The sequence below is a fragment of the Lissotriton vulgaris genome, chromosome 11 (assembly GCF_964263255.1).
Source record: "Lissotriton vulgaris chromosome 11, aLisVul1.2, whole genome shotgun sequence".
NCBI lineage: Eukaryota > Metazoa > Chordata > Amphibia > Caudata > Salamandridae > Lissotriton > Lissotriton vulgaris.
This window is the reverse complement of record NC_141699.1, coordinates 690,886,174-690,909,421: the sequence shown is the minus strand read 5'-3', so window position 1 is coordinate 690,909,421 and position 23,248 is coordinate 690,886,174. Positions and strand designations below refer to the sequence as shown.

General features: G+C 42.6%; 1 protein-coding gene across 1 annotated transcript in view; it reads right to left on the bottom strand.

The window, feature by feature from the left end:
* Positions 1 to 23,248, bottom strand: part of LOC147683337 (calcium-activated potassium channel subunit alpha-1-like) — a 799,658-nt gene that overhangs the window by 636,200 nt on the left and 140,210 nt on the right. Inside the window, exon 5 of the mRNA XM_086942523.1 lies at positions 15,905 to 15,980. Coding sequence (XP_086798649.1) covers positions 15,905 to 15,980 — 76 coding nt within the window. The remainder of the gene's footprint in view (positions 1 to 15,904; positions 15,981 to 23,248) is intronic.

Genomic DNA, 23,248 nt, shown 5'->3' with positions numbered 1-23,248 from the left:
CACAATCTTAGGACCCTCTTTGCAGTCCTGCAGGATATAGATCCCGACAGCGCTGCAGTGGTGGTATTTCTTGACGCCACTAAGGCATTTAATTCCGTACAGTGGGATTACCGCATGGGCACTCTGAGATACAAAGGCATGTCACCTGAATTTCTAGGATGGGTACAGGTATTGTACCACCATCCTACTGCTAATGTCCTTCTCAATGGGGCACGTTCCCCCCACTTCACCATCACCAGGGGTAGACGCCAGGGCTATTCCCTATACCCCATATTATTCGCTCTAGCTATGGAACCACTAGTGGCTAAAATAATGCAACATCACAAAGACTGAGTGCTGATATACCCATCCAGACAACTTTTGAGTTCGCTTTACGCGGACAGCATCACGCTCTATCTGAGGGACCCACAGGAAAATTTTAACCCATGGCTGCATGAGATCATAACATTCAGTGAATACTCAGGCATAAATATCAACTGGGCCAAATCATCAATTTTTCCTTTGACAGGTGTGACAGCACAATATGCACTAGACTACCCACTAACATGGAGCAGTGAGGGAGTTAAATCCCTAGGAATAAACATAACCAGGGACAGGGAAGAATTAATGTTATCCAATTATGAAGATTGCCACTAAACTGGAAATATCAATTCTATACTCACCTAAATTACAACTGATAAATCATCCCGAGCTCCAGGACACATATGAATGGCAGTGCCGATCAATGCTGGTGAAAGGCCAGATACATACCTGAGGGACCTATATGCAGAGGGACGCTTCCGAACCCGAAAGTTCTTTTTCGGGTCTATCACACCTACCACTATGGACTTATTTACGTTTGTTGACTTCGACAAAGTGTGAGAGCGGCAACACTGATGTTCCCAGAGGAAACCCCACTCTCCCACTGCTGAATGGGCTTCTACAACCTGAGCCTCCCCAACACGCCACCTCATTGATTTATCATCATACACAAAAGGCAGCTAAGATGCGTGTGCTGACTGCCCGCTCAGACTGAGAGGCCGACCTGGGGATAAAGCTGACAGACAAACAATGGTAGTTCCGCTGCACACAGTCAGAGGCCCTCACAGCAAATAGCAGGCTGAGACTGATCCATTATACATTTTTGCAAAGATTATACTACACCCCGGTCAAACTCCGCAAGCTTAAGCTTAGGGAAGACAATAACTGTTCTAGGTTCGGCTATGAGGGGACCGACTTCCTCCTTTTGGTGTGGCAGTGCCCAGTAGTCTTTGAATATTGGCAAAAGGTATTTGGGGGCATGGAACAAATGATAGATACATCGTTAAAACTGTACCCAGCTATAGCCCTACTAGGGTGCACAAGTGGGCTTGAGACAATATATAAGAAATACCTAGCTCTGGTATTCCTGATAGCTAAGCGTAGAGTGGCCTACAGGTGGGGACGAGGTCGCACCCCAAATGTAAGGACTGGCTGCACGATCTTACAATATGGCAGGAACAATCATTCAATTATGCCGAATTACTGCCGCCTGCCTCCATACCCCGGGACATATGGGCTCTTTTGAAGTCATATCTCCTTTCCTCGACAGGGGAAGCGGCAACCACCCCAGATGCACATGAGAATGTTGCTGAGGGGGGAGGGGCACACAATGTTGAGGCACAGACCACTAATACCGACCAATAAACATTCCGACACCACAAATGGTAATAGATATAGGCAAATGGAGACTGACGTAAAAATCCATGTATCACCTGTCACAAATATCTGCAAGCATTTATCCTGTGCCCGGTACAACTTTGGTATATATGCTTATTAGTTCAGGTTGAGTTCTCAAGATTTATATTACATTTTGTACAATGTGATCACATATGATACTACATGTATTATTGATAATGATGTTACAGTATATGGCAGGGTAGTGATTCCCTGAGTTATTTTTTTTAATTGTTGTACCTTTGATGTATTATCAAACATACTAAATAAATAAATAATAAAGAGCGCAAATACCACCAATTGATGGAAAAAATCAGTAAGAAAAAACAGGTGGTAGTCAGAAACGCAGATAAGGGGGAAATGTGGTTTTATAAACACTCAAAGATTACTCTGAGGAGGCAGCTAAACAGTTGAATGATACGGACTGTTATTGCAAAAGCTCCATGCAAAAATTTAAGCAGGTACAAGATAACTTTTTGGGGAAATTGCTGGCATGGAAGAGCGCAGGCCTCCTGAATTTAAAAGAATTCAAGTTTTAAAAAAAGGAGAATCCATCCATCCCCCTATTATATTTTGTGCCTTAGGTACACATATCAATGGTGAAACCAACAGGCAGGCCTATAATTTCTGACTGTGATGGCCCATTTAAAAATATGTCAATGTATATTGACTCTTTTTTAAAACACAATGTGAAATCTCTCAGATCCTATGTACAAGATACAAGTGACTTCATCCGTAAAATTGAAAAAATCAGCTGGCAGGAGGACTATTGCCTTGTAGCCCTGGACGTTACGGTGCTATATACCTGTATGTTTGGGCTAATCGACCCATAAAATTTGCCAAACACAATCAGATGTTATTAGACCTATAGACATTTTGTCTGGAGAATAATATATTTCTGTACAAAAATCAAGTCTATCAACAGATACAAAGTGTGGCAATGGGGGCCAGCTTCTCCCCCAGTTATGCTTGTCTCTTTATGGGATGGTGGGAGGAGCTAGTCCCCATGAAACAGTATGCCCATATATTCTCCAGCAACGTATTAGCATGGTTACGATTTATCATTGACCTCTTTGTTGTTTGGAAGGGGCCAATTCAGAGTGCACAGGATTTTGTTTCAGAGATTAACACAAACAACCTGAATTTAAAATTTACTTGTGACATCAGCTGTGAGTCTATCACATTTTTAGATACCGAGGTATACATCACCCACAATGGGCTGGCAACAATCGTGTTTAGAAAACCCACAGCGGGTAATTCGGTATTGCACGCGACAAGTACCCACCCCCCTCACTTAATTAACAGCATCCCCTATGGGGAGATGTGAGAATTAAGAGAATTTGCAGTGAGGAACATGACATGCGGGAAAAGCAAGAACAATGCAAGAATAGATTTTTACAGCATGGGTACAAAAACCGCACTATTGAAGCAGCAATATCTAAATCTAGATCTAGAGCAAGGCAGAATTTATTACAATATAAATTAAATTCAAACACAACAACGGTTGCCACCCCGATGGAACCAACTAGATTGATACTGGGGTATGGTAGACAGGAAGGACAGATTAGGGCAATAATAAGACGCAATTGGCCAGTATTAATAGGAGATCCTGTCATAGGTGGAGCCTTACCTAAAAAAACATCGGTAATGTTCAGAAAAAACAGCATCTATGGGCAATGCACTAATGAAAAACAACCCAGAAGATGTGGAATCCAACACGTGGTTGGCCCCCAGGACAGGTTTCTATAAATGTTCCAATTGCAAGGCATGCCAATATGGTGTGAATACTAAAAATTATCAAACGGCTTTCAGTCCTAAGCAACACACCATATCCAAATATCTGTCATGCAAAACAGAATTTGCTGTCTTTGCACTGATATGAAGTTGCAATCACACATACATAGGTAGTACTAAACTACCAAGGCACAAAAGAATCTTGCAACACAGACATGCTATTGTAAATAAAGACCCCAGTTACCCAGTGGCGAGGCACTTTAAGGAACAACACCAGAGTAGCCTCAAACATTTTGAATATTATGTGTTAGACACAGTGCCTTTTAACAAAAGGGGCGGCAATAGAGAAGCTAGACTTCGGCGTTTGGAAACTAGATATATATTTGAACTAGACACCAAGCAGCCCAAGGGTCTCAATACCTGTGAGGATTCACATACATATCTAGGATAGACACGATCGGCAACTGTTTACAACTATGTCAATGTTATTTAATCTGTACATCTATATAATATTTATCTGCATATTTATTTATTTGTTCATGTATTTAAGTAATTAGATATGTACGCTATATTATTAGATTTTTGGTTGTATCACTGTTTCGTTGTATTGGGGAATTACCGAGAAAAGAACTTTGCCCCTAAATTCTGGACAATTGAATAGAGGTCTCAAACAACTTGCATACATTTAATAACTGACTTTGTTGAGAAATATTGTATAATGGGTGGATTTTAGTTAATTTATTGAGATTTTAGGTTGGAATGATTTTATAACAATTTTATATTGTATATATAATTTTGTGGTAATCAGCCTATTGATCTATTCTTTAATTAACTACTTGTTTTTGTCCTCCTCTGTCTTATATACTGACCGTGATGTATATTGCATTCAGGCACTGTATGGTAATTAGCATTGACCATACCTAAAATACTGGTCATATATATGCTATGCTGCTCGCACTCTCTTTGCACATATGAACCATGTTTGCACTTTTTGCACAGTTGCACTTAATTCTCATATAGAAGGGTCTTGTTTTTTAGGACAATGGGGGGTAACCTTTTTTAAGCACTTAGGGCTAGATGTAGGTAATTTCATTTTACAGATTCCTAAATACCGAATTTTACCAATTCGGTATTTAGGAATCGGTAAATATGATGTAGGTAATAAATCAGTAAAATGTACTGATTCTGTAATATTTCTTATTACTGATTACTGAAAATAAGGAATCAGTAAATTACCAAATCCTTATTTCAAGCCTCCTACATCAGAAAGGGCAAAATACCGGTCGGTAACGGGAAAATCATCGGTATTTAGCTACATACATCAGGCCCTTAGGGCAAGATGTAGGTAATCGCATTTTACCAATTTCTAAATACCGAATTTTACAGATTCAGTATTTAGGAATCGGTAAATATGATGTAGGTAATAAATCGGTAAGATTTACCGATTCGGTAATACCGATTCGGTAATAAGAAATGCCTTCCCATTCGTTCCTGTGGGCCTGGAGGCCCATAGGAATGAATGAGAAGCCATTCACTATTACCGATTCAGTATTTACCGAATCTGTAATAGCGGGAGCATAATCAAGGGTGGCAGGGTGTCACATTGACACCCTGTTGCACCCCTGAATCGTGCATGTGTGCACATGTGGCGTGTCTGCCACATGGCACCTTGAAAAAAGCAAATGATTACTTTTTAAAAGGTATTCGGTCTTTACCACCAACTTGTAGATGGTGGTAAATAACGAATCCTAAAAACAAAAATGCAATCACTTGAGTGCTACCTACATAGGTTTTAAGGATTCGGAAATTTACTGATTCCTTAAAATAAGGAATCAGTACTTTACCGAATCCTTAAAATAAGGAATCAGTAAATTACCAAATCCTTATTTCAAGCCTCCTACATCAGAAAGGGCAAAATACCGGTCGGTAAAGGGAAAATCACTGATTTTCAGCCGTTACCGGCCGATATTTAGCTACCTACATCTGGCCTTTATGGCTCGATGTAGGTAATCTCCTTTTACCGATTCCTAAATACCGAATTTTACTGATTCGGTATTTATGAATCGGTAAATATGTTGTAGGTAATGAATCAGTCACATTTACCGATTCAGTAATATTTCTTATTACCGATTCGGTAATAAGAAATACCTTCCCATTCATTCCTATGGGCCTGGAGGCCCATAGGAATAAATGGGAGGCCATTCACTATTACCGATTCGGTGTTTACCAAATTGGTAATAGGGGGAGCATATTCAAGGGTGGCAGGATGTTATTTTGACACCCTGTTGCACCCCTGAATTGTGTATGTATGCACATGTGGTGCACATACATGCCCTAAGGGCATGTATGTCTGCCACATGGCACCTTGAAAAAAGCTAAATATTGCTTTTTTAAAGGTATTCGGTATTTTCACCATCTTGTAGTTGATGGTAAACAACGAACCCTTAAGGCAAAAATGCACTCACTTGAGTGCTACCTACATAGGTTTTAAGTATTCGGTAATTTACCGATTCCTTAAAATACGGAATAGGTAAATTACTGAATCCTTAAAACCAGCCTCCTACATTAGAGAGGGCTAAATACCGGTCGGTAACTGGAAAATCACCGATTTTTGGATGTTACCGAACGGTATTTAGCTACCTACATCTGACCCTTAGTCACTTCTCTATACAGCAGCAGGAAATATTGTGCATCAACCAGGATAATGTAAATATATACATGATGAAGGGTTTGAGTGGTATTTAGACTGTAATATATCCCCACACCCAATAATATTGTTTAGAATATCATGCAGGATTATATACATATATATTTATTGAATAGGTAGTTTCATGTATTTTACTGTATTTTACAGTGATTTGTTTTCTGGATGTTACTGCAAATTGCAATGTCATACGCGCATTTTTTAACATGATTTTAGCATTTATGCTCTAATTGATGTGAGATTTCAAAATGTGTAGTATGTTTTCCATTTCTATTGCTGCTGCACTTTGCACTTTATAAGGAGGTAATGCCGCCCATGCGCTGTCATGTGATCAAGGCCGTCTCTTCGGGCCGAAACGCGTCATGGCAACATGGTGATTGCAAAATAAAAATCACTTAGATGAATTTGGGTCTACACAGGCAAGCACGCTGATATGTGTATATATATATTTATGAAGAAAGAACATCCGGTTATACCAACTTTTTATTTGATACCAAAAGTTCACAAGGATATACATGTGCCACCTGGGAGACCGATTATTTCGGCGATCAATAGCGCAACAGAAAATATCTCTCGCTATATCGACTTTTTCCTCTAAGAATGGGTAAAAGGGTTACCATCTTATGTACAGGACACTGCAGACTTTATCAGAAAAATTGATGGTATGGTTTGGAAAACTGACTATTTGCTTATGACACTAGATGTCACGTCTTTATATACATCTATCAAACATTCTGATGGGGTACGGGCAGTTGAATTCTATTTGAACAAAAGACCAATGAACTTTTCGGCTCACAACAAAATGTTGCTAACTATGATTCAGCTGTGTTTAGAGAATAATTATTTCCTGTTTAATAATCAAATTTATCAACAGGTTAGGGGTGTTGCAATGGGGGCCTGCTTCTCCCCCAGTCTAGCATGTCTTCACATGGGGCTGTGGGAGGAGCGGGTCCTAAGCAACATCCTTAAACACATTACTCAAAATCATATGTTACTTTATTTAAGGTATATTGATGACCTGTTCATGGTCTGGAAAGGTACACATGAGCAGGCGCAGGATTTTGTTAAGGAACTGAACAACAATGATTTAAATTTGAGTTTCACTGCTAATATAGATGCGACATCAGTAATGTTCCTGGACATGGAAATATATATAAGAGACACAGGGATAGCCACCAGGTTACACAGGAAGCCTACCGCAGGCAATACTATATTGCATGCGACCAGTGGGCACCCTTATCATTTGATCAGCAGCATTCCCTTTGGGGAGATGCTGCGCATCAAGCGTATAAGTAGCAATGATGAGGAGTGCATCAAATCTCAGAATGAGAGTAAGGCACGGTTTCTGTCGAGAGGTTATTCCCTAAATACCATCCAGAGAGCCATTAAGAGAGCAGCTTCGATAACCAGACAAGAAGCATTAGCAGTAAAAAGAAAATTAACTGTACAAACAACTGAGGATAAGCAGATAAAACCGAGAGTGATCATAACTTACAGCAGACAGCATAAGGAGTTACGACGCATATTTTATAAGAACTGGGACCTAATCACAGGGGATCCTGTGATAGGGAAATTTGTAATGAGTAGACCTGACATTACATTTAGGAAGTCTATCTCACTGGGAGATAAATTAATGAGCAACTTCCTTGAAAAACGAGTTTCTGACACCTGGGGTGCTATTGGAGGAGGATTCAAAAAGTGTAGTGTTTGCAAGGCATGCAAAAATGGATGCAATAAGACAGAATATACGGTGCCTTTTAAAATCAAGCCCGTGAAAATCAAGAAACGTATGTCTTGCAAAACTGATTTTGCAGTATACATTCTTCAATGCCCGTGTGATCTCCGCTATGTGGGGAGCACACGTTTGCCAGTACATAAGCGTGTACTGCAACACATTAGGGCCATTGTGGGCAAAGATCAGGCGTACCCAGTGGCTCGCCACTTTGAAAGCACACACAATAGTGATCCTTCTTCTTTACTGTACTATGCTATTGATTGTATAATGCCACTTAAAAAGGGGAGGAGATCGAGATGCCCAACTCCGCCTATTGGAGACAAGGTATATAATAGAGCTCGACAGTAAGGCCCCACGGGGCTTGAACGCGAGCGAGGATTTGTATACCTGTCTTTAGATTTGGATACAGGGTGCTTTCAGCGGTCATTACACTCCATACAATCGTTGTTTCCTTTTCCTATGTTGGTTTTTCCATTTATTTTGGATTAGGGTCTCTATATGTGAAGGGAGCTAAGAATATATAATAGATTTAAAGATGACAAAGAACCAAAAGCTTTTCCACCCTATAATCCCTCTGACTTTCCCATGAAATTGTTTTTAAAACCACGTACAAGAAATTTTGCACATTTTTGCTTAAATTATTTTGCACATTTATTTGCACTAGGTTATTAGGGGAATTCTTGGAAGAGGTATATAATGTACGAAACTGGAGAGGATATTTACTATGAAGAAATTTACGCCCCTTGATATGTATTTGATAGTGATACACACCACAACCATTTCCATATTTTTTAATGTGGTGGATGGGAAATATAGATGGATCTGCAACTATAGTTAAATAGTAATAGGATAATCTCAGTTAGAAACTAGTCTTCATGGGTGAAAATAAGTCTGTTAGATTTTTGTAGATCTTGAATATTTACCAATAGGTCTTTTAATTGTAAATAGTGTACATATAACAACGAATATGGATTGTTTAATGTGTATTTATTTGTATATACAGATGAGAGATGTACATACACATATATATTTTTCTACTTACCATTATTTGGTCTAGATTGTAAATTGTACAGTTTTGTAAATTGCGGGATGTTGCACATATAATCTACAGATATTAGACCATGTTTATGACTAGTTTCAGACTAGGGCACTGGCCCTGAATTTTTCCACAAATCATTATGGTGTTGTAAATACGGATCCAAATTGTTAAATGTATATAAATTTGTGATGTGTAACATGGGGTTAATAGCAAGGGCGGCTCTTACCTGTGTGGCACCGCCCACCGTGTATTCCCTACTCCTTAAGTACCCTCTTCCATTACTAGCAATGTATCATGTGATCAAGCCTCCGGCTGGAGGCGAAACGCGTCATGCAGGCTTGCTGGGTTGTAAACTTTAAACTGGATTAAATCACTGCACTGGAAATTTCCTTGGGTCTGCCTTTTTCATTTTACCTGACGGTCTGGATTTGACTGTTGATGCTGTGAGAGCGGTATCGAGCAAAGTGAGAAGGATATATATATATATATATATATATATATATATATATATATATATATATATATATATATATATATATATATATATATATATATATATATATATATATATATATATATACACACACACATACATATATATGTATAAATTATTATGTTTGTGTGTTTATCTTTTCTTTAATGAAGTTTATGTTATATTTTGCTAAAATGTATATTAAATTTAATTTGTTTTTGTAAAATTAATACTAATATTAATATTTAATATATTTCATATATACATTATTTTATTTTATATATATTTTATAGATATTTTTACATCTATATTTTTTATACCAATACTTTTGATTCAATATTTTTGTACTTTCCTGTTTAGGTATGGGAGTCGATATTTCTGTAGTCTTTATTTTTCCCCGATATTTTGAACATCTTTATTGATGCGATCGATATTCTATCAGTGACAAATATCCAGGAATCAAAAATGATATTTTGCTGCGCATATCTGCTCATGCTGATATGCCCTCACAGGTGATATAGTGCACCCTGCCTTAGGGCCCACTAGAGGGGTATCTTACCCATATCCCATGCAGTGTCGGTGGGCATGCCACACAGGGATGTGTGCCATGTCGACTCTTCAGTTTTGTCTACCCCAAGTCACGCATGCTGTAGTGGCAGTGTGCATGTACTTGGTGAGGGGTCATTTAAGGTGGCACAGTTTGTGCTGCAGCCATTAGGTATCCTCTTAAACCACAAGGCCCTTGCTACCATGGACTTGTATATGAGCTAAAGTGGTGCCAATTATGGAATAGTTTTAGGGAAAGAACACACTGGAACTAGTATCCTGGACAGCAGGGACCCAGTACACATCAGTCAAAGTTGCATCAAATCCAGGCAAAAAGTGGTGGGTACTGCAAGAGAACCCCACTTTCCTACATCCTTTGACCAGCTTTCTTGCAAAGGACAAGGTCTTATTCAGAGACAAACTAATCGAACCTGGGTAGTTTTACAGATCAAGCACCTGCAATGTTCCACAACATATTTTTAAACCTCCAATTGCCACAGGTATGAGGGGATGGAACAGGACGTATAGGAATTACAGCCCAGGATGTGGATTCTGAACTCAATACTTAACTGGGGGAAGTAAGAGGAAGTAGAGTCCCAGCCCAAGAGTAAATTAAATTGTATGTTTTTTAGCCCCCCCCCGAGTACTATGGAAAAGTCAATCTATGTTTGTTAGGGAGCCTAATGGAGCAAAGTGATATGTGACCAGAACATTAAATGTATTGTCCTGGGATTGGGGAACTGGAATGATTTGGGGCCATAGAAAAAACCCAGTGGGTGGGCCTTAATCCTCCCATTTACATTTACATTTAATCCTCCCGTGCAGTCAAGAAACTCCTTTGAAAACTTCAGACTGTCCAGAATGGCTCATCCAGACTGATCCTCGACATCTCTCATTGCAGTTACATCACCCAACACCTCCACAATCTCCACTGGCTTCCAGTGGAAAGAAGAAGAATTTTAAACTCCTCATCCACACATACAAGGCCCTTCACAACATCGGACCTGCATACCTAACAGCCGCCTCTCCTTCCATGCACCCAAAAGACACCTCCAATCAGTCTAGCTCTCAATGGCTATCGTACTACTTATCAGAAAGACAAGAAAGGGAGGAAAGTCCTTTTCCTACCTCGCAGCCAAAGCCTGGAATACCCTCCCTCTCCACCTCCGGCAATCTCCCACATTGCCCCAGTTCGGGAAGGACCTCAAGTCCTAGCTTTTCGGGTGACCCTAGTAATCAACTGAGCTGCCCCCCTCTCCCCCCAGCACCTTGAGACCCTCACGAGTTAGTAGTTGCACTTTACCAACCATGATTGATTGATTGATTGATTGACTAATAATGCAAACAAGTTAACAGGCCCCTCACAACCTCAGGATTTTTGGATTAAAATCTCTTTATTATTATCTGATACATTGCTTACATTACTAGCCGCCCATATCCATAGGCGACGGTGATAGAACATTGCACATGCATTGGGTGTCATTTAAGAGAAACAAATACAAGATTAAGATAAGGAAAGATCAGAACCGGAGAGGATATATGGAGGGGAGAAAGAGGGGTGCTGCGGGGGAAAGAGACCAACTAATGGCTTGTCATGAATTGTGAAACGTCATGCAGCCACCCCTGCTGTTTGTGTCATTAGGCATAGAATTTTTATGTGTTGGGGGCATGACAATTCTCTGAATTAATCTGACAAAAATTGTATACAGGGTTGCCACATTTTATCAAAACGAGGTAGTTGCCTCGTGCCCACAGCCGTCAGCTTTCCATGCCCAGTATATCACAGATCATGTGTAGCCAATCCAAGTGTGTTGGAAGTGAGTCTGTTCCCCATCTGGCCAGCAGGAGTTGTTTTGCTGCACCCAGCAGAAATGTGGTCGCCCTGCCTCTATCCGAGCGCAGCAGATATGTAAGAGGGTTAGGGAGACCTAAGAGTATATAACTTGGGAATTTCGGTATGTTTGTTTGAAATATCGTATTGACTGAAGTCAAAACTTCTGACCAAAAGGTTGCCAGTTTGGGACAGTGCCGGAGTATATGTGTGAGTGTGCCCTGATGTTCACAATGGCGCCAAAATCTCCCATCTCCGGACCTCAGGATTTTCAAAGTTGATCTCAACACAGTATCCTTTTGAATGTGTATGATCGTATCCTGCCCAGTCCATCCTTCTCACATAAATTATCTCGTCAAACAAATCAGTTTTCCACCTGAGTTTGATTTTAAACAGTGCACCGTCTTGTGTTTTAACTCCCTCCCTTCCTCCCACTTAGAATGGGGAATCGAGAGTACAGACTCTAACACAATTTCATTAGGAATAAATGCTGGTAGAAACTGCAGGACTACCCCAGATTTAACATCCGTATTGCAAGGCCCGCCCTCCTTCAACACCTTGTTGCATGTTTCCCCACCCATCCTATCTTCCCCAGTAAAACGGGATACCACAGAGCAATGAAACCCTTCTGGCACCCCCAATACTTTCCTAATAAGCAAGCAGGAAAGACGCATGAGGACAGGTTTGGCTATAATTGAAGTCTTAGCAAGCCCTAATCAATGAATAGCCACTGGAGTCTCTAAGACTGAACTTAGGGCTGCATCACAAGCCACCCCCAGACCCGGAACAGGACCCAGATCTGGTTCCCAGCAAAATGCCCAACTTAAGCTCACTGGTCTTTAATTGCTCAGAAACAGGATTAAGCTTAGAATCTGATAAAGCGCTGGGTTTGTTGCTAAGGCCCCATGGGAACAGTCCAGACCGAACTGCCAGGCCAGGTCCTCCCTGGACAGGAAACAAGCTTCCTGGGACCGGTTTCAGTGTATGTCACCCTTCATCAGCCAGGCTAGCTTGAATCCAATGGCACAGTGAGCAACGGACCCACGTCTGGTCATACCCATCCTACTTAGGGCAAAAAGTGTTACAGCAAACAAATGATCTTTTGACTGTGGGAGAATGTTTGCATTGTCAGCGTTCCGTCCATCATTTGTTTGCTGTAAAACTTTTCGCCGTAAGTGGGATGGGTATGCCCGGACCTGGGTCCCTTGCTCACTGTGTCACTGGATTCAAGCTAGCCTGGCTGATAAGGGTGACATACCCTGAAACCGGTCCCAGGATGCTTGTTTCCAGTCCAGGGAGGACCTGGCCTGGCAGTTCGGTCTAAACTGTTCCCATGGGGCACAGGGTCAAGACTGATTTGCGTATTGCTTGGTCTAAACTGGAGTGACGTAGTGGGCAAAAGAACAATGGATTTAGCCCAGATCTTTTGACTGGGGGAGAATGTTTGCATTGTCAGCATTCTTCCATCATTTGTTTGCTGTACCACTACTGACATCAGCATCATGAGAGGGCTGCAAGGCTTGTGTGAATTGTGAAACCTGTGAAAATAGTGGAACAGTGATGTCCCGGGCTACAAACTACATATACATCGCATGTCTCTTCCTTTTCTTCACAACAAGGGCGATCCGGGAGAAGAAAGAGTGTCTATTGGAATGTCCTGCAGGGAATTGGGAAGGGATGACTCCCTGCCTGGCCGACTCGGCTGACTAGAAGAGGGATACCATGAAGATCTAGAATGAGTATGTACATCACCTAGGCAGGCTTGCAGTTGATGAATCAGTTCTTGCAAGGTAGTTAGTTCTTGTGGGTGTGTAACGGAGTCCAGGTGAAGGAGAGATGCCTCTACACAAGCTCGAACTATTTTGAAATAACTCCCACTTCTCGAGCCAAGGACTCTTCAATTGTAAATCCTCTTTATACAGATGTTTGAATAGACAGGGCAGATGCTGGTGCAGCCTTGTTGCCCCATCTCTCGCCCCCCCCCCCCCCAGGGCCAGGGACCAAGCTCTTAAGTGACCTCCATAATAGCTTTCCTTGGTTACTTGAACACTCTATCCCGTAGGCTCCTTGAGGTCCTTAGATGCCTTAGGCCCATAAACCGATGGGTCCAGTTAGGTTCAATTGGGACAGCCTGCAGTAGAGATGGTATGTCTGCAGGGCCAGACTGGGAACTGAAACTGGCCCTGGCAAAGAGCTTGGCCGGCCCCAGGGGAGGTGTGGTGGGAGGGAGGGGTTGTGCCGCTTTCGTTGTAGGGGGCCGATATTGCACCTATGCCGCAAAAACAACCCCAGATAACAAAAACAGCCCCAGGGGTCTAAACCGGCCCCCACCCTGGCGGCCCACCCGGGAAATGCCAAATGCTTCACTTGAGAACAGGGCAAACTCCAGGGAGAAAGAGTTGGCGGGAAACCCTGGCTGAGCAGCTCCCCAATTCCTTCCCATACTTTCCCTCACTTTCCTTTTATTCTCAGTGATAGCCATCCTTAACAAAACACTACACTCTACCATATCTCCCGTCTCCTAGGGCGAATAGAACAAAGCGTTCCGTTTTACATATAATATCCAGAGATTGATATCAACCATCAGGCAAAAAAAACATAGAAGGCCTATTTAATGGTAGGATATCAGATGCAGTGTAGATTCTATTGTAGAATATTTATAGAAACCCACAAACTGGTGCTTTAAAGGCACAGCTCTCACCTCCACCTTTGAAATATCAACACTTTTCACAGAAGTCCTTTCGTTACTTTTGGGACATGTTGAAAAGTTACCATCCTTTCCACTTTTCTTTTCTCTTCATTTTCAGTGCGTAAACACAGTTATTTATTCTTGGCACAATCCATGAAAAGCAGGAATTCCACCCTGCATTATTTCACGGAGAGTTTCTGTGCATTCTTTTGTTTCTGTTTTGCAGTTATTGAGGGATATATTTATCAAGTGTGCGCAGGGCGACGCAAAATAATGAAATTTACAAAGCCACGAAAGCCCACCTTGCATGGCCCTGCGTGGCTTGCTAAATCTGGAGTAATGCAATGCAGCACAAATCACTGGCTTGAGTTACTTTGTCCCAGGGTGGCTTTCCATGGGTGGAGTGTCGGTGTTCCCATGCATCCACCCATGCATTCAGAAGCATTCCCAGTTTTACCAATACTGGTATACCTGCTAATGCATCAAAATGCTACGCCTTCCACGGGGAGGTGCAACAAGGAGACACACCTTTAGTACCTGGGACGTAGCTTGGACAGTAAAATTGGGGGGATGTGAGTTTCAATACTTTATACGACAACTAGCGTACATGTTAGGGGCCAAAGGGGCAGTGGAAAGGAATAGCAATACGGATTAGTAGGAGTACTAAGAGAGAAAGTACAATATTCTTTTTATATAACTAATATTTTGAGGACTTTCAAAACAGACGGCGAGAGTGTGCATTTGTGTCTATGTGCATGTAAACATCCATGATGAAATCCGACTGACATCTCACCATACCCGACTAAAAGCTACGTCTGACTAAAAGCTGCGTCGCTGTTTATTATATCTCATTGTGTGCTCCTTCTATGTGGGCTGCATTCTGCAGCACACAAAGAAAGAGGGAAAAGCCTAAGAGGATTCTTTTAGAGCAGAAAGGTGCCCCTTCCTGCATAAAAACTTTCCTTGCCACAACGCAGCCATGCTTGCACCATGGTGCAAGGGTGTCTGAGTTGCTGCTAGGCAGCAGGTTGTGCACCAGTACAGGCAGAGAGCAGGAATGTACCATATGTTGATAGATTTTGTGCATTTCTGTGCTCTCCCTTTCAAGCAGCGCAGAAGGGTGTCTTGCTGCTTTGCGTTGCGTGAAATAATGATACACGTGGCCCTGAATGTATATGTGGTGCAGTTTTAAACTGGCCACCGCAAAGCTCGTATATAGAATTTTAAAAGTATAACCTTTAGAAGTCACAGACTAACAACAGTTTCTAAATAAAAATATAAGCTTTGAAGGCACGACTCAACGATGCTTACGAAGTCAATTTTACATGGTGTTATGGTGTCATCTAGTGGTTATATTACTTAACTGCTTCATAGGATACAAAATGCAAATGCTTTCTTTTAATTCCGGAAAACAAAACCTCAATGATGAAAGCAAGAACGAGTGTAGTTGGTTACCTACCAGATGCACAAATCCAGCAGCTGTTACCCACACGCTGACAAATACCGCTAGCAGGTATGACAATCTGAGGGAAGTTCTGGGGAAGGTAATAGAGATAAATTATTAGTAGGTAATTATTAATTTCACACTTACAGACCGGCATAGCTACCAAGTTCTCAGATTGTTTATGTGTGGCATTTCCATGGCTGCAGTGTGCATATGATATGAGTGACATTCTACTGTCAAATGTGAGACAATTTGAGTGATACTTTTTTGCAAATAAAACCTAGAGGTGACATCCAGGTAAAGATAGAAATATTAGAAATTGCCCACATTTGAGCAATGAGAGGATCCAAATAGGCAATGAAACTGCTGCAAAAAAACTGAAATAGACACACAATAACCTGATTATGAAGAACGCTCCTGATTTTCTGCAAACCCACAAGGGGCTAGTGTCAATTGCCACTGGCTCCCCTCTCAATATAAAATAGCTTACAGGGTTGCGGTCTGGTACCTGAACCCCGTAGCACAATTTATGGCACTGATACCCACCACCACTGTGGAACTCGAGAAATAATCTCTTTGGGTTGAAGACTGGGAGTAGAGATCAGTGTGTGTCTCTCTTTATGTATCGGATGCTGGCTCAGCCGTTTGAGTTTGTGAATGCTGTACCTAAAATGCTTGACCCATTTTGTCAAATGCTAAAACAAAGATCTTGCTAACATGGGTCATGCCTAGTCCCATAACAAAATGTGCCCTGACTACGACTCTAGTCATTACAAGTGTGACACATCAGATTGGTTGTAGTGTACAAAGAAGGTGGTCTAGCCAGTGGGAATCAATGCATGCAGCTGTCACACTGACTGACTTGTGCCAAGTTAGCACCAGGGGCGGCCTTAGGCATGTGCAAGCTGTGCACCTGCACAGGGCCACCAAACCCCAGGGGCCACCATGCCAATATATATCCTTAATATAATAATACTCTAAGGATGGATACATATTTGCGTGGCGGCCCCTGGCAGGGATTTGGCAGCCTCCGGCTCTGTTCCACTTCCAAACTCCCTGCCCCCACCCCCCCCCCCCCCCCCCCCTCTTCACTGGCCTCCGTGCTCTGCCCCACCCGGACCCCCTCTTCCGGGGCACCCTACCTACGCTTCCTGCCCAGGGCCACCATGAGACTAGAGCCGCCTCTGTTAGCACTGATCACAAACGACAGCCAGACATGACTTTCACTTCTGCAGAGCTCACAAATTGGGTAAGCTAGAGTCAAGAAGTTGTCTTGGGCCCAGTTCTGCATTGCAGCAGAAAGAGGGAATGGTCCTGCACAGAGAACTGCAAAAAGAACAGAAGATTTATGGAACGCTGAATCAATTGAACAATCACCCGCAATCACAGATCTGGGTTAATTCCATTGTGTTTTTTGCACGCCACACCATTCCAGTTTAGACCCAGCCATTTGCAAATCAGTCTTGCCCCTGTTCCCCATGGGAACAGTCCAGCCTGAGTGGTCCCAAGATGCTTGTTTCTGGTCCAGGGAGTACATGGCTTGGCAGTTCGGGTTGGACTGTTCCCATGAGGCACAGGGTATAGATTGATTTGCATATAGCTGTGTCTGAACTGGGGTGGCATGGTGAGCAAAAGAACAATGGGCCTCATTTATGAAAAGTGACGCATCGCTGCGTGAAAACAGCGATGCGTCACTTTTCACTGCGCACTCCTTGCGACACCAATGATGCGTCATATTTAATGTATGACGCATCATGTCGCAAGGACTTACAGATACGTCAGTATTTCTGACGTATCTGTAAGCGCAAAAGTGACGCATTGCTGGAGTGTGTCACAAAAGTGATGCAACTCCAGCAATGCGTCCTTTCACATGGGGCAAGCCCCATGTGAAAGGGCTTGCGTCAGTCTTACGCCTGCTGTGAGGCAGGCGCAAGATTTTGAAGCAACAGCGTCCTAAAAGTGACGCAGTGAAATCTCATAGATTTCACTGCGTCACTATTTCGAGGCTTTTTGCGGGGGAACGCCCCCTCTGCATACATTATACCTGACGCAGGTATAATGTGGCGCAGGGGTTTAAAAAGTGACGCATCTACCTAGATGCGTCACTTTTTAAATATGGCGCAACAAGGCGCATATTTTACGCCGCTGGTGCGTCACAAAAAGTGACGCACCGGCGGCGCAAAACTGACGCAAGGCCTCATAAATAAGGGCCAATGGATTTAACCCAGATCTCTTGACTGGGGTTGAATGTTTGATTTGCTCTACATTCCGTCTATCATCTGTGAGAGCCCCAATTCACAGAACAAACGTAAGACAAATTTCTAAACTTACTACCATTTTGGTATTCACAGAAGGCACTTACTCATTTCGGTTTTCAGAGAAGTTAGGAGTCCTAACTTTAGGACTCCTAAGTGCCTTCTGTGAATATCGAAAGTCTTAAAGTTAGGATTTTTCTCTGTTTAGGAGTAGTAAAGTTAGGACTCCTAACTTTAGGACTCCTAAAGGCCTTCTGTGAATACCGAAAGTCTTAACATTAGGATTTTTTTCCGTTTAGGAGTCCTAAAGTTAAGACGTGGGTCTCGGGCTCACTGTGCCACTGGATTCAAGCTAGCCTGGCTGATAAGGGGTGATGCCCCGAAACCGGTCGCAGGATGCTTGTTTCCAGTTCAGGGAGGACCTGGCTTGGCAGTTCGGGCTGGACTGTTCCCATTGAGGCACAGAGTTAAGACTGACTTGCATATGGCTATGTCTAAACTAGGGTGGCAGGGTGAGCAAAAAAACAATGGATTTAACCAAGATCTCTTGACTTGGGGTGACTGTTTGATGTGCTTTGCATTCCATCCATAATCTGTGTGCCTTTTGCCTGGACAGAGAAAAGCCGAAAGAGGATGTGGTGCTGCAGCCCTTAGATGGCTTAGCAGTCTGATGCCAGTACTGTAACACCACGGTCACCATCCGTAGGTCCTGTGCAGAGGGCCGTTGGCATAAGAAGGTTCCTTCTTTTCAGAATACATGAGGACTCGGGACACAACATTCCCAACTTTATTAACAGCTAAGAAGTCTAAAACATCTAGCACACTCAGCCATGCATGGGCCTGGAGCAGCTAGCTGTTACAGTGTTTCTAATTGTTGCTAAAGTGAACAGCTCAGTCGGGCACAGGTTCAAATCTCCATGGCGACCAGACTCCTCTCTGTGGTCTGTGCTGGCTCACACTAACACTGGCTGGAGCTGAAAATCCCTATAATGAATGAGATTGCGTTTTAATCCAGAGCTGCGACCACCAGCAATAATATGCATTATACTGGCCTGTGATGCATGGTACATTGGCTGGGCTGGAACTGTACATAGGCCAAAAGAAAGACAAAATAAACAGAGTTTATGCGGTCTAAGTTTGCACGTCAACACAACCGACACCTATCTACTCTTTTGAGAGCAGATTCTCCATTCCACTCTCTTGAGGCCCCATGTGTACTTTGCCTTGCTCGTAGAGTTTAACTCTGGATGAAACGTATATGTCTTGCCTAACTGAAACATCATTGGGTTCTGCCTTTAGAGATATTGGGCCAGATCGATTAAATTCTCACGCAACCCAGCGCGGAGGTCAAATATGCAGCATTGAGTTGAGAGAGAATGAGAGAGCAGGAGACGGCAATATCTGCAGAGATATGACTCTCTCCTCCTTCTCCCTAGCACCAGTGCCGAACTTTACTGCTGAACACCACACACACACCTTTGTAACATAGTGCAAGGGTGTGTGCGAGAGTCTAGCATAGATTGTGTACTGGCAGGGGTCCCTTCAAGTACAAAATACTGTGCATAGACAACTTCTAAAAATGTTCCTACTTTGTGTGTGTGTGTTGTACAGTGCAGCACACATGCAAAGTCAGAAAAGAACAGAGAAACTAAAATATTCTCTTTTGTAAATGCCTGCTTCTAAGTGGAGTTAATTTTTGACAAAAATCCTGCTCTCAAATTATTGGTAGGATGGATTTAGTGTCAAAAAGCATGGGCGGTTGCAAGGGAACACCCATGTACCACCCATGTAACAGCCATTGACACTAAGGGGCTTATTACGATGTCGGTCGGATGGTCGTCCGACCTACATCATGTTGGAATTGAAAACAACTGACTGGTAGTCGGTGGTTCCATCTGACAAATTAGGATGCAACAACTCCATAAGGCAGTCGGAAGCATACATTTTTCCATTGCGGCTTGTGCTGCGGTCGGAAAAGGGTGGCAGCACAAGCCACATTGGTAAAATGTATGGTTTCAAACATCCATGCAGCGTGTGTCAGGCACCATGGGGTGCTTGGTAGGTATGGTATGGATGTTCCCCAGGCCTTATAGTAGAGGCCTATAAGGTCTCCACACTGGAAAGTAAATAACAAAAAAAACATTTTGTGCTGATTTCTGTCAATTTTGTGATTCACACACTGCACAAAATGTTTGCAAATCTAACCCCCCATTTGCTGACACCTGCTGCTTAATTTCCCCCACCCTACTGTTTCCTCAGCTAAGTATCTAGGAATTCCCCTTTAGGGGATCTGAATCTCAATCTATTTTCGATATGATCATCTTAAAACAACGAGGGGCATATTAACAAGGGCTGGTATCGCCGCTTTCTCGGCGAATTGTGCCGAGAAAGCAGCGATACAGCTAGAGCCCTATTACCAAGGGCACTTTAAAGCCTGGGCCTAGCCCACTTTGCATGTCGGCGATAAACATCGCTAATGACATGCAAAGTGGACGTTCCCACGTCCAACCACATGTAAAATGTGGTTGGCGGTGGGAACACCCTATTACCAAGGCATGCGTTGGGAGACAAAAACCTGCGATAAACTCATTTATCGCAGGTCTCCCAACGCCTGCTCCGACCAGGCGTTAGGCATTGTTAACATGGGGGTGTGGATCATAAAGCTGAATCCTCCCCCCATATTATCAAGGCCCACATTAGCGCATGAAAACAACGTTTGTTTTCATGCGCTAATGTGCCATATCGCCGACTAACGCCGGATTTCTAATCGCCTGCCTGATGCGCATTGAAAATTGCGCGCTAATTAGGCGATGAAATCCGGCGATAGCCGGCGATACGGAGATGTGCGTTGTGCGTTTTGCAACGCACACCTCGGTAATATGCCCCCTAGTCTTTGTACGTGCTATTTTGATTTGCGCCTTGGAATATATTGAAATATGCATTCACAAGGTGACTATTGATTTAGTACTAATTCAAATGATTTTGATCTATGACTACTTCAAATGATTTGTGTTTGTAACTTTGCAAATCTGCTAAAAAAGGCTTTGGTTTGCAGATCTACTATTCTCAAATGTACTTGTGGGGCACAATATGATTCACTGTCATTGAAATGTTGGTGGACTGTTGATGTTAAGCCTCAATTCAGGATGTAGGTCAATCCATTTGAGTGCAGCTTGTACTTTAATTTGCCAGAAGGATTTGCACAGTGCAACCCCATCCCCACTACTTTTTGATGGTAGAAGATGATGGTGCTTATTGTGGGTAACAGAGCTAGAATTTGACCCAGAGACAGTTAGAATCTGCCTCCAGCCAATTCTACATCCCAGAGGTTTCATGGTCCATTTTGGAAAATTAACAGTTGTATGGCATTCCTAAAGCAGCTACAGTGTCCTAGTAGTGTGAGTAAAATCAGTAGGGGGTGGGTGGAATGCTTTTTTCCGCCCACAGAATTGGTGTAATTTGTAACACAAAGTTCCGGCTAAATCCCACCAATCTCTGCGTGATGGAAATTTTTTCAGCAAAGTTTTAGAAATGTGAGTACAATGAGATTTGGCATTCCCTGGTTCCATTTTCTAATGCAGGAGGTCTTGGGGGTTTGTGGTCAAAGGGCTGTTTCTCCGGTAGATTTTCTGCAGCTAGGGTATATTTTCTATTCAAGCTGCAGCAAAACTAACTTTAATAGATGTGTGCTCTCATGCACTTCAAGGTGCAGTTTGTGCTGATTTTTCAGTGTTGCTCCTGGCTCGAAATTACAGCCCACAGTGTGACAATCATATTTCCGCAAATTACCCATTGGAGGAACTCCACAGAACCTTGTGGAGTTTTGTGAAAGTCTGCGAGCTCCACCTACCCCTAAGATTAAGATTATGTTGTTTATTGTGTGTTGTTGAGCATTGTGGCGTGCATGGTTGAACAAGTTAGTATGTCTCATGGTATGATGTCCATTTGGGTTAAGAAGACATCTTTTTTGAAGCTGTGATTTTAAAAGCTGCTTTATGTGTATTGCTTATGCTTATGAAGAGAAATCTGCTTTCTGCAAGAGTTGAAGTTTGGTTATTCGACTCGTAGTCTTAGATACCAGGATAAACATTGGGCATATTAAGTTGTAACTTATCTGTTAAGGTCCCTGATGTCGGACTGTGAAGTGTTGTCGGCTGCACAGAGATAGGGGGCCTTATTTATGAAGGCCTTGCGTCAGTTTTGCGTCGCCGGTGCGTCACTTTTTGTGACGCACCAGCGGTGTAAAAAATGCGCCTCGTTGCGCCATATTTAAAAAGTGACGCATCTAGGTAGATGCGTCACTTTTTAAACCCCTGTGCCACATTATACCTGCGTCAGGTATAATGTATGCAGAGGGGGCGTTCCCCCGCAAAAAGCCTCGTAATAGTGACGCAGTGAAATCTATGAGATTTCACTGCGTCACTTTTAGGACGCTGTTGCGTCAAAATCTTGCGCCTGCCTCACAGCAGATGTAAGACTGATGCAAGCCCTTTCACATGGGGCTTTCCCCATGTGAAAGGACGCATTGCTGGAGTTGCGTCACTTTTGTGACACACTCCAGCAATGCGTCACTTTTGCGCTTACAGATACGTCAGAAATACTGACATATCTGTAACTCCTTGCGACATGATGCGTCATACATTAAATATGACGTATCAGGAATGTCGTAAGGAGTGCGCAGTGAAAAGAGACGCATCGCTGTTTTCACGCAGCAATGTGTCACTTTTCATAAATGAGGCCCAGGGACTTTTTAAACTTCTGTTGTAAATGTGTATTTACTGCGAATGGTGTTTGGTAATTCTTATGCACAAATGAGTAAACTGCTCTAATTAGGGTGGTTTTCCTCTGGTCGAGATGTAACTTTGTGTGTGTGATAGCACCTAGAGAGTGTTATTCCCTAACCCCCTAGAGTGATTGCTGACTTTGAAGTCTCCTTTAGTAGAACAGAAAAGATTTGGGGCCTCATTTATGAGGCCGTGGGTCACTTTTATGCCGCCGGTGCGTCACTTTTTGTGACGCACCAGCAGCGTAAAAAATGTGCCTTGTTGCACCAAAATTACAAAGTGACGTATCTAGGTAGATGCATCACTTTGTAAACCCCTGC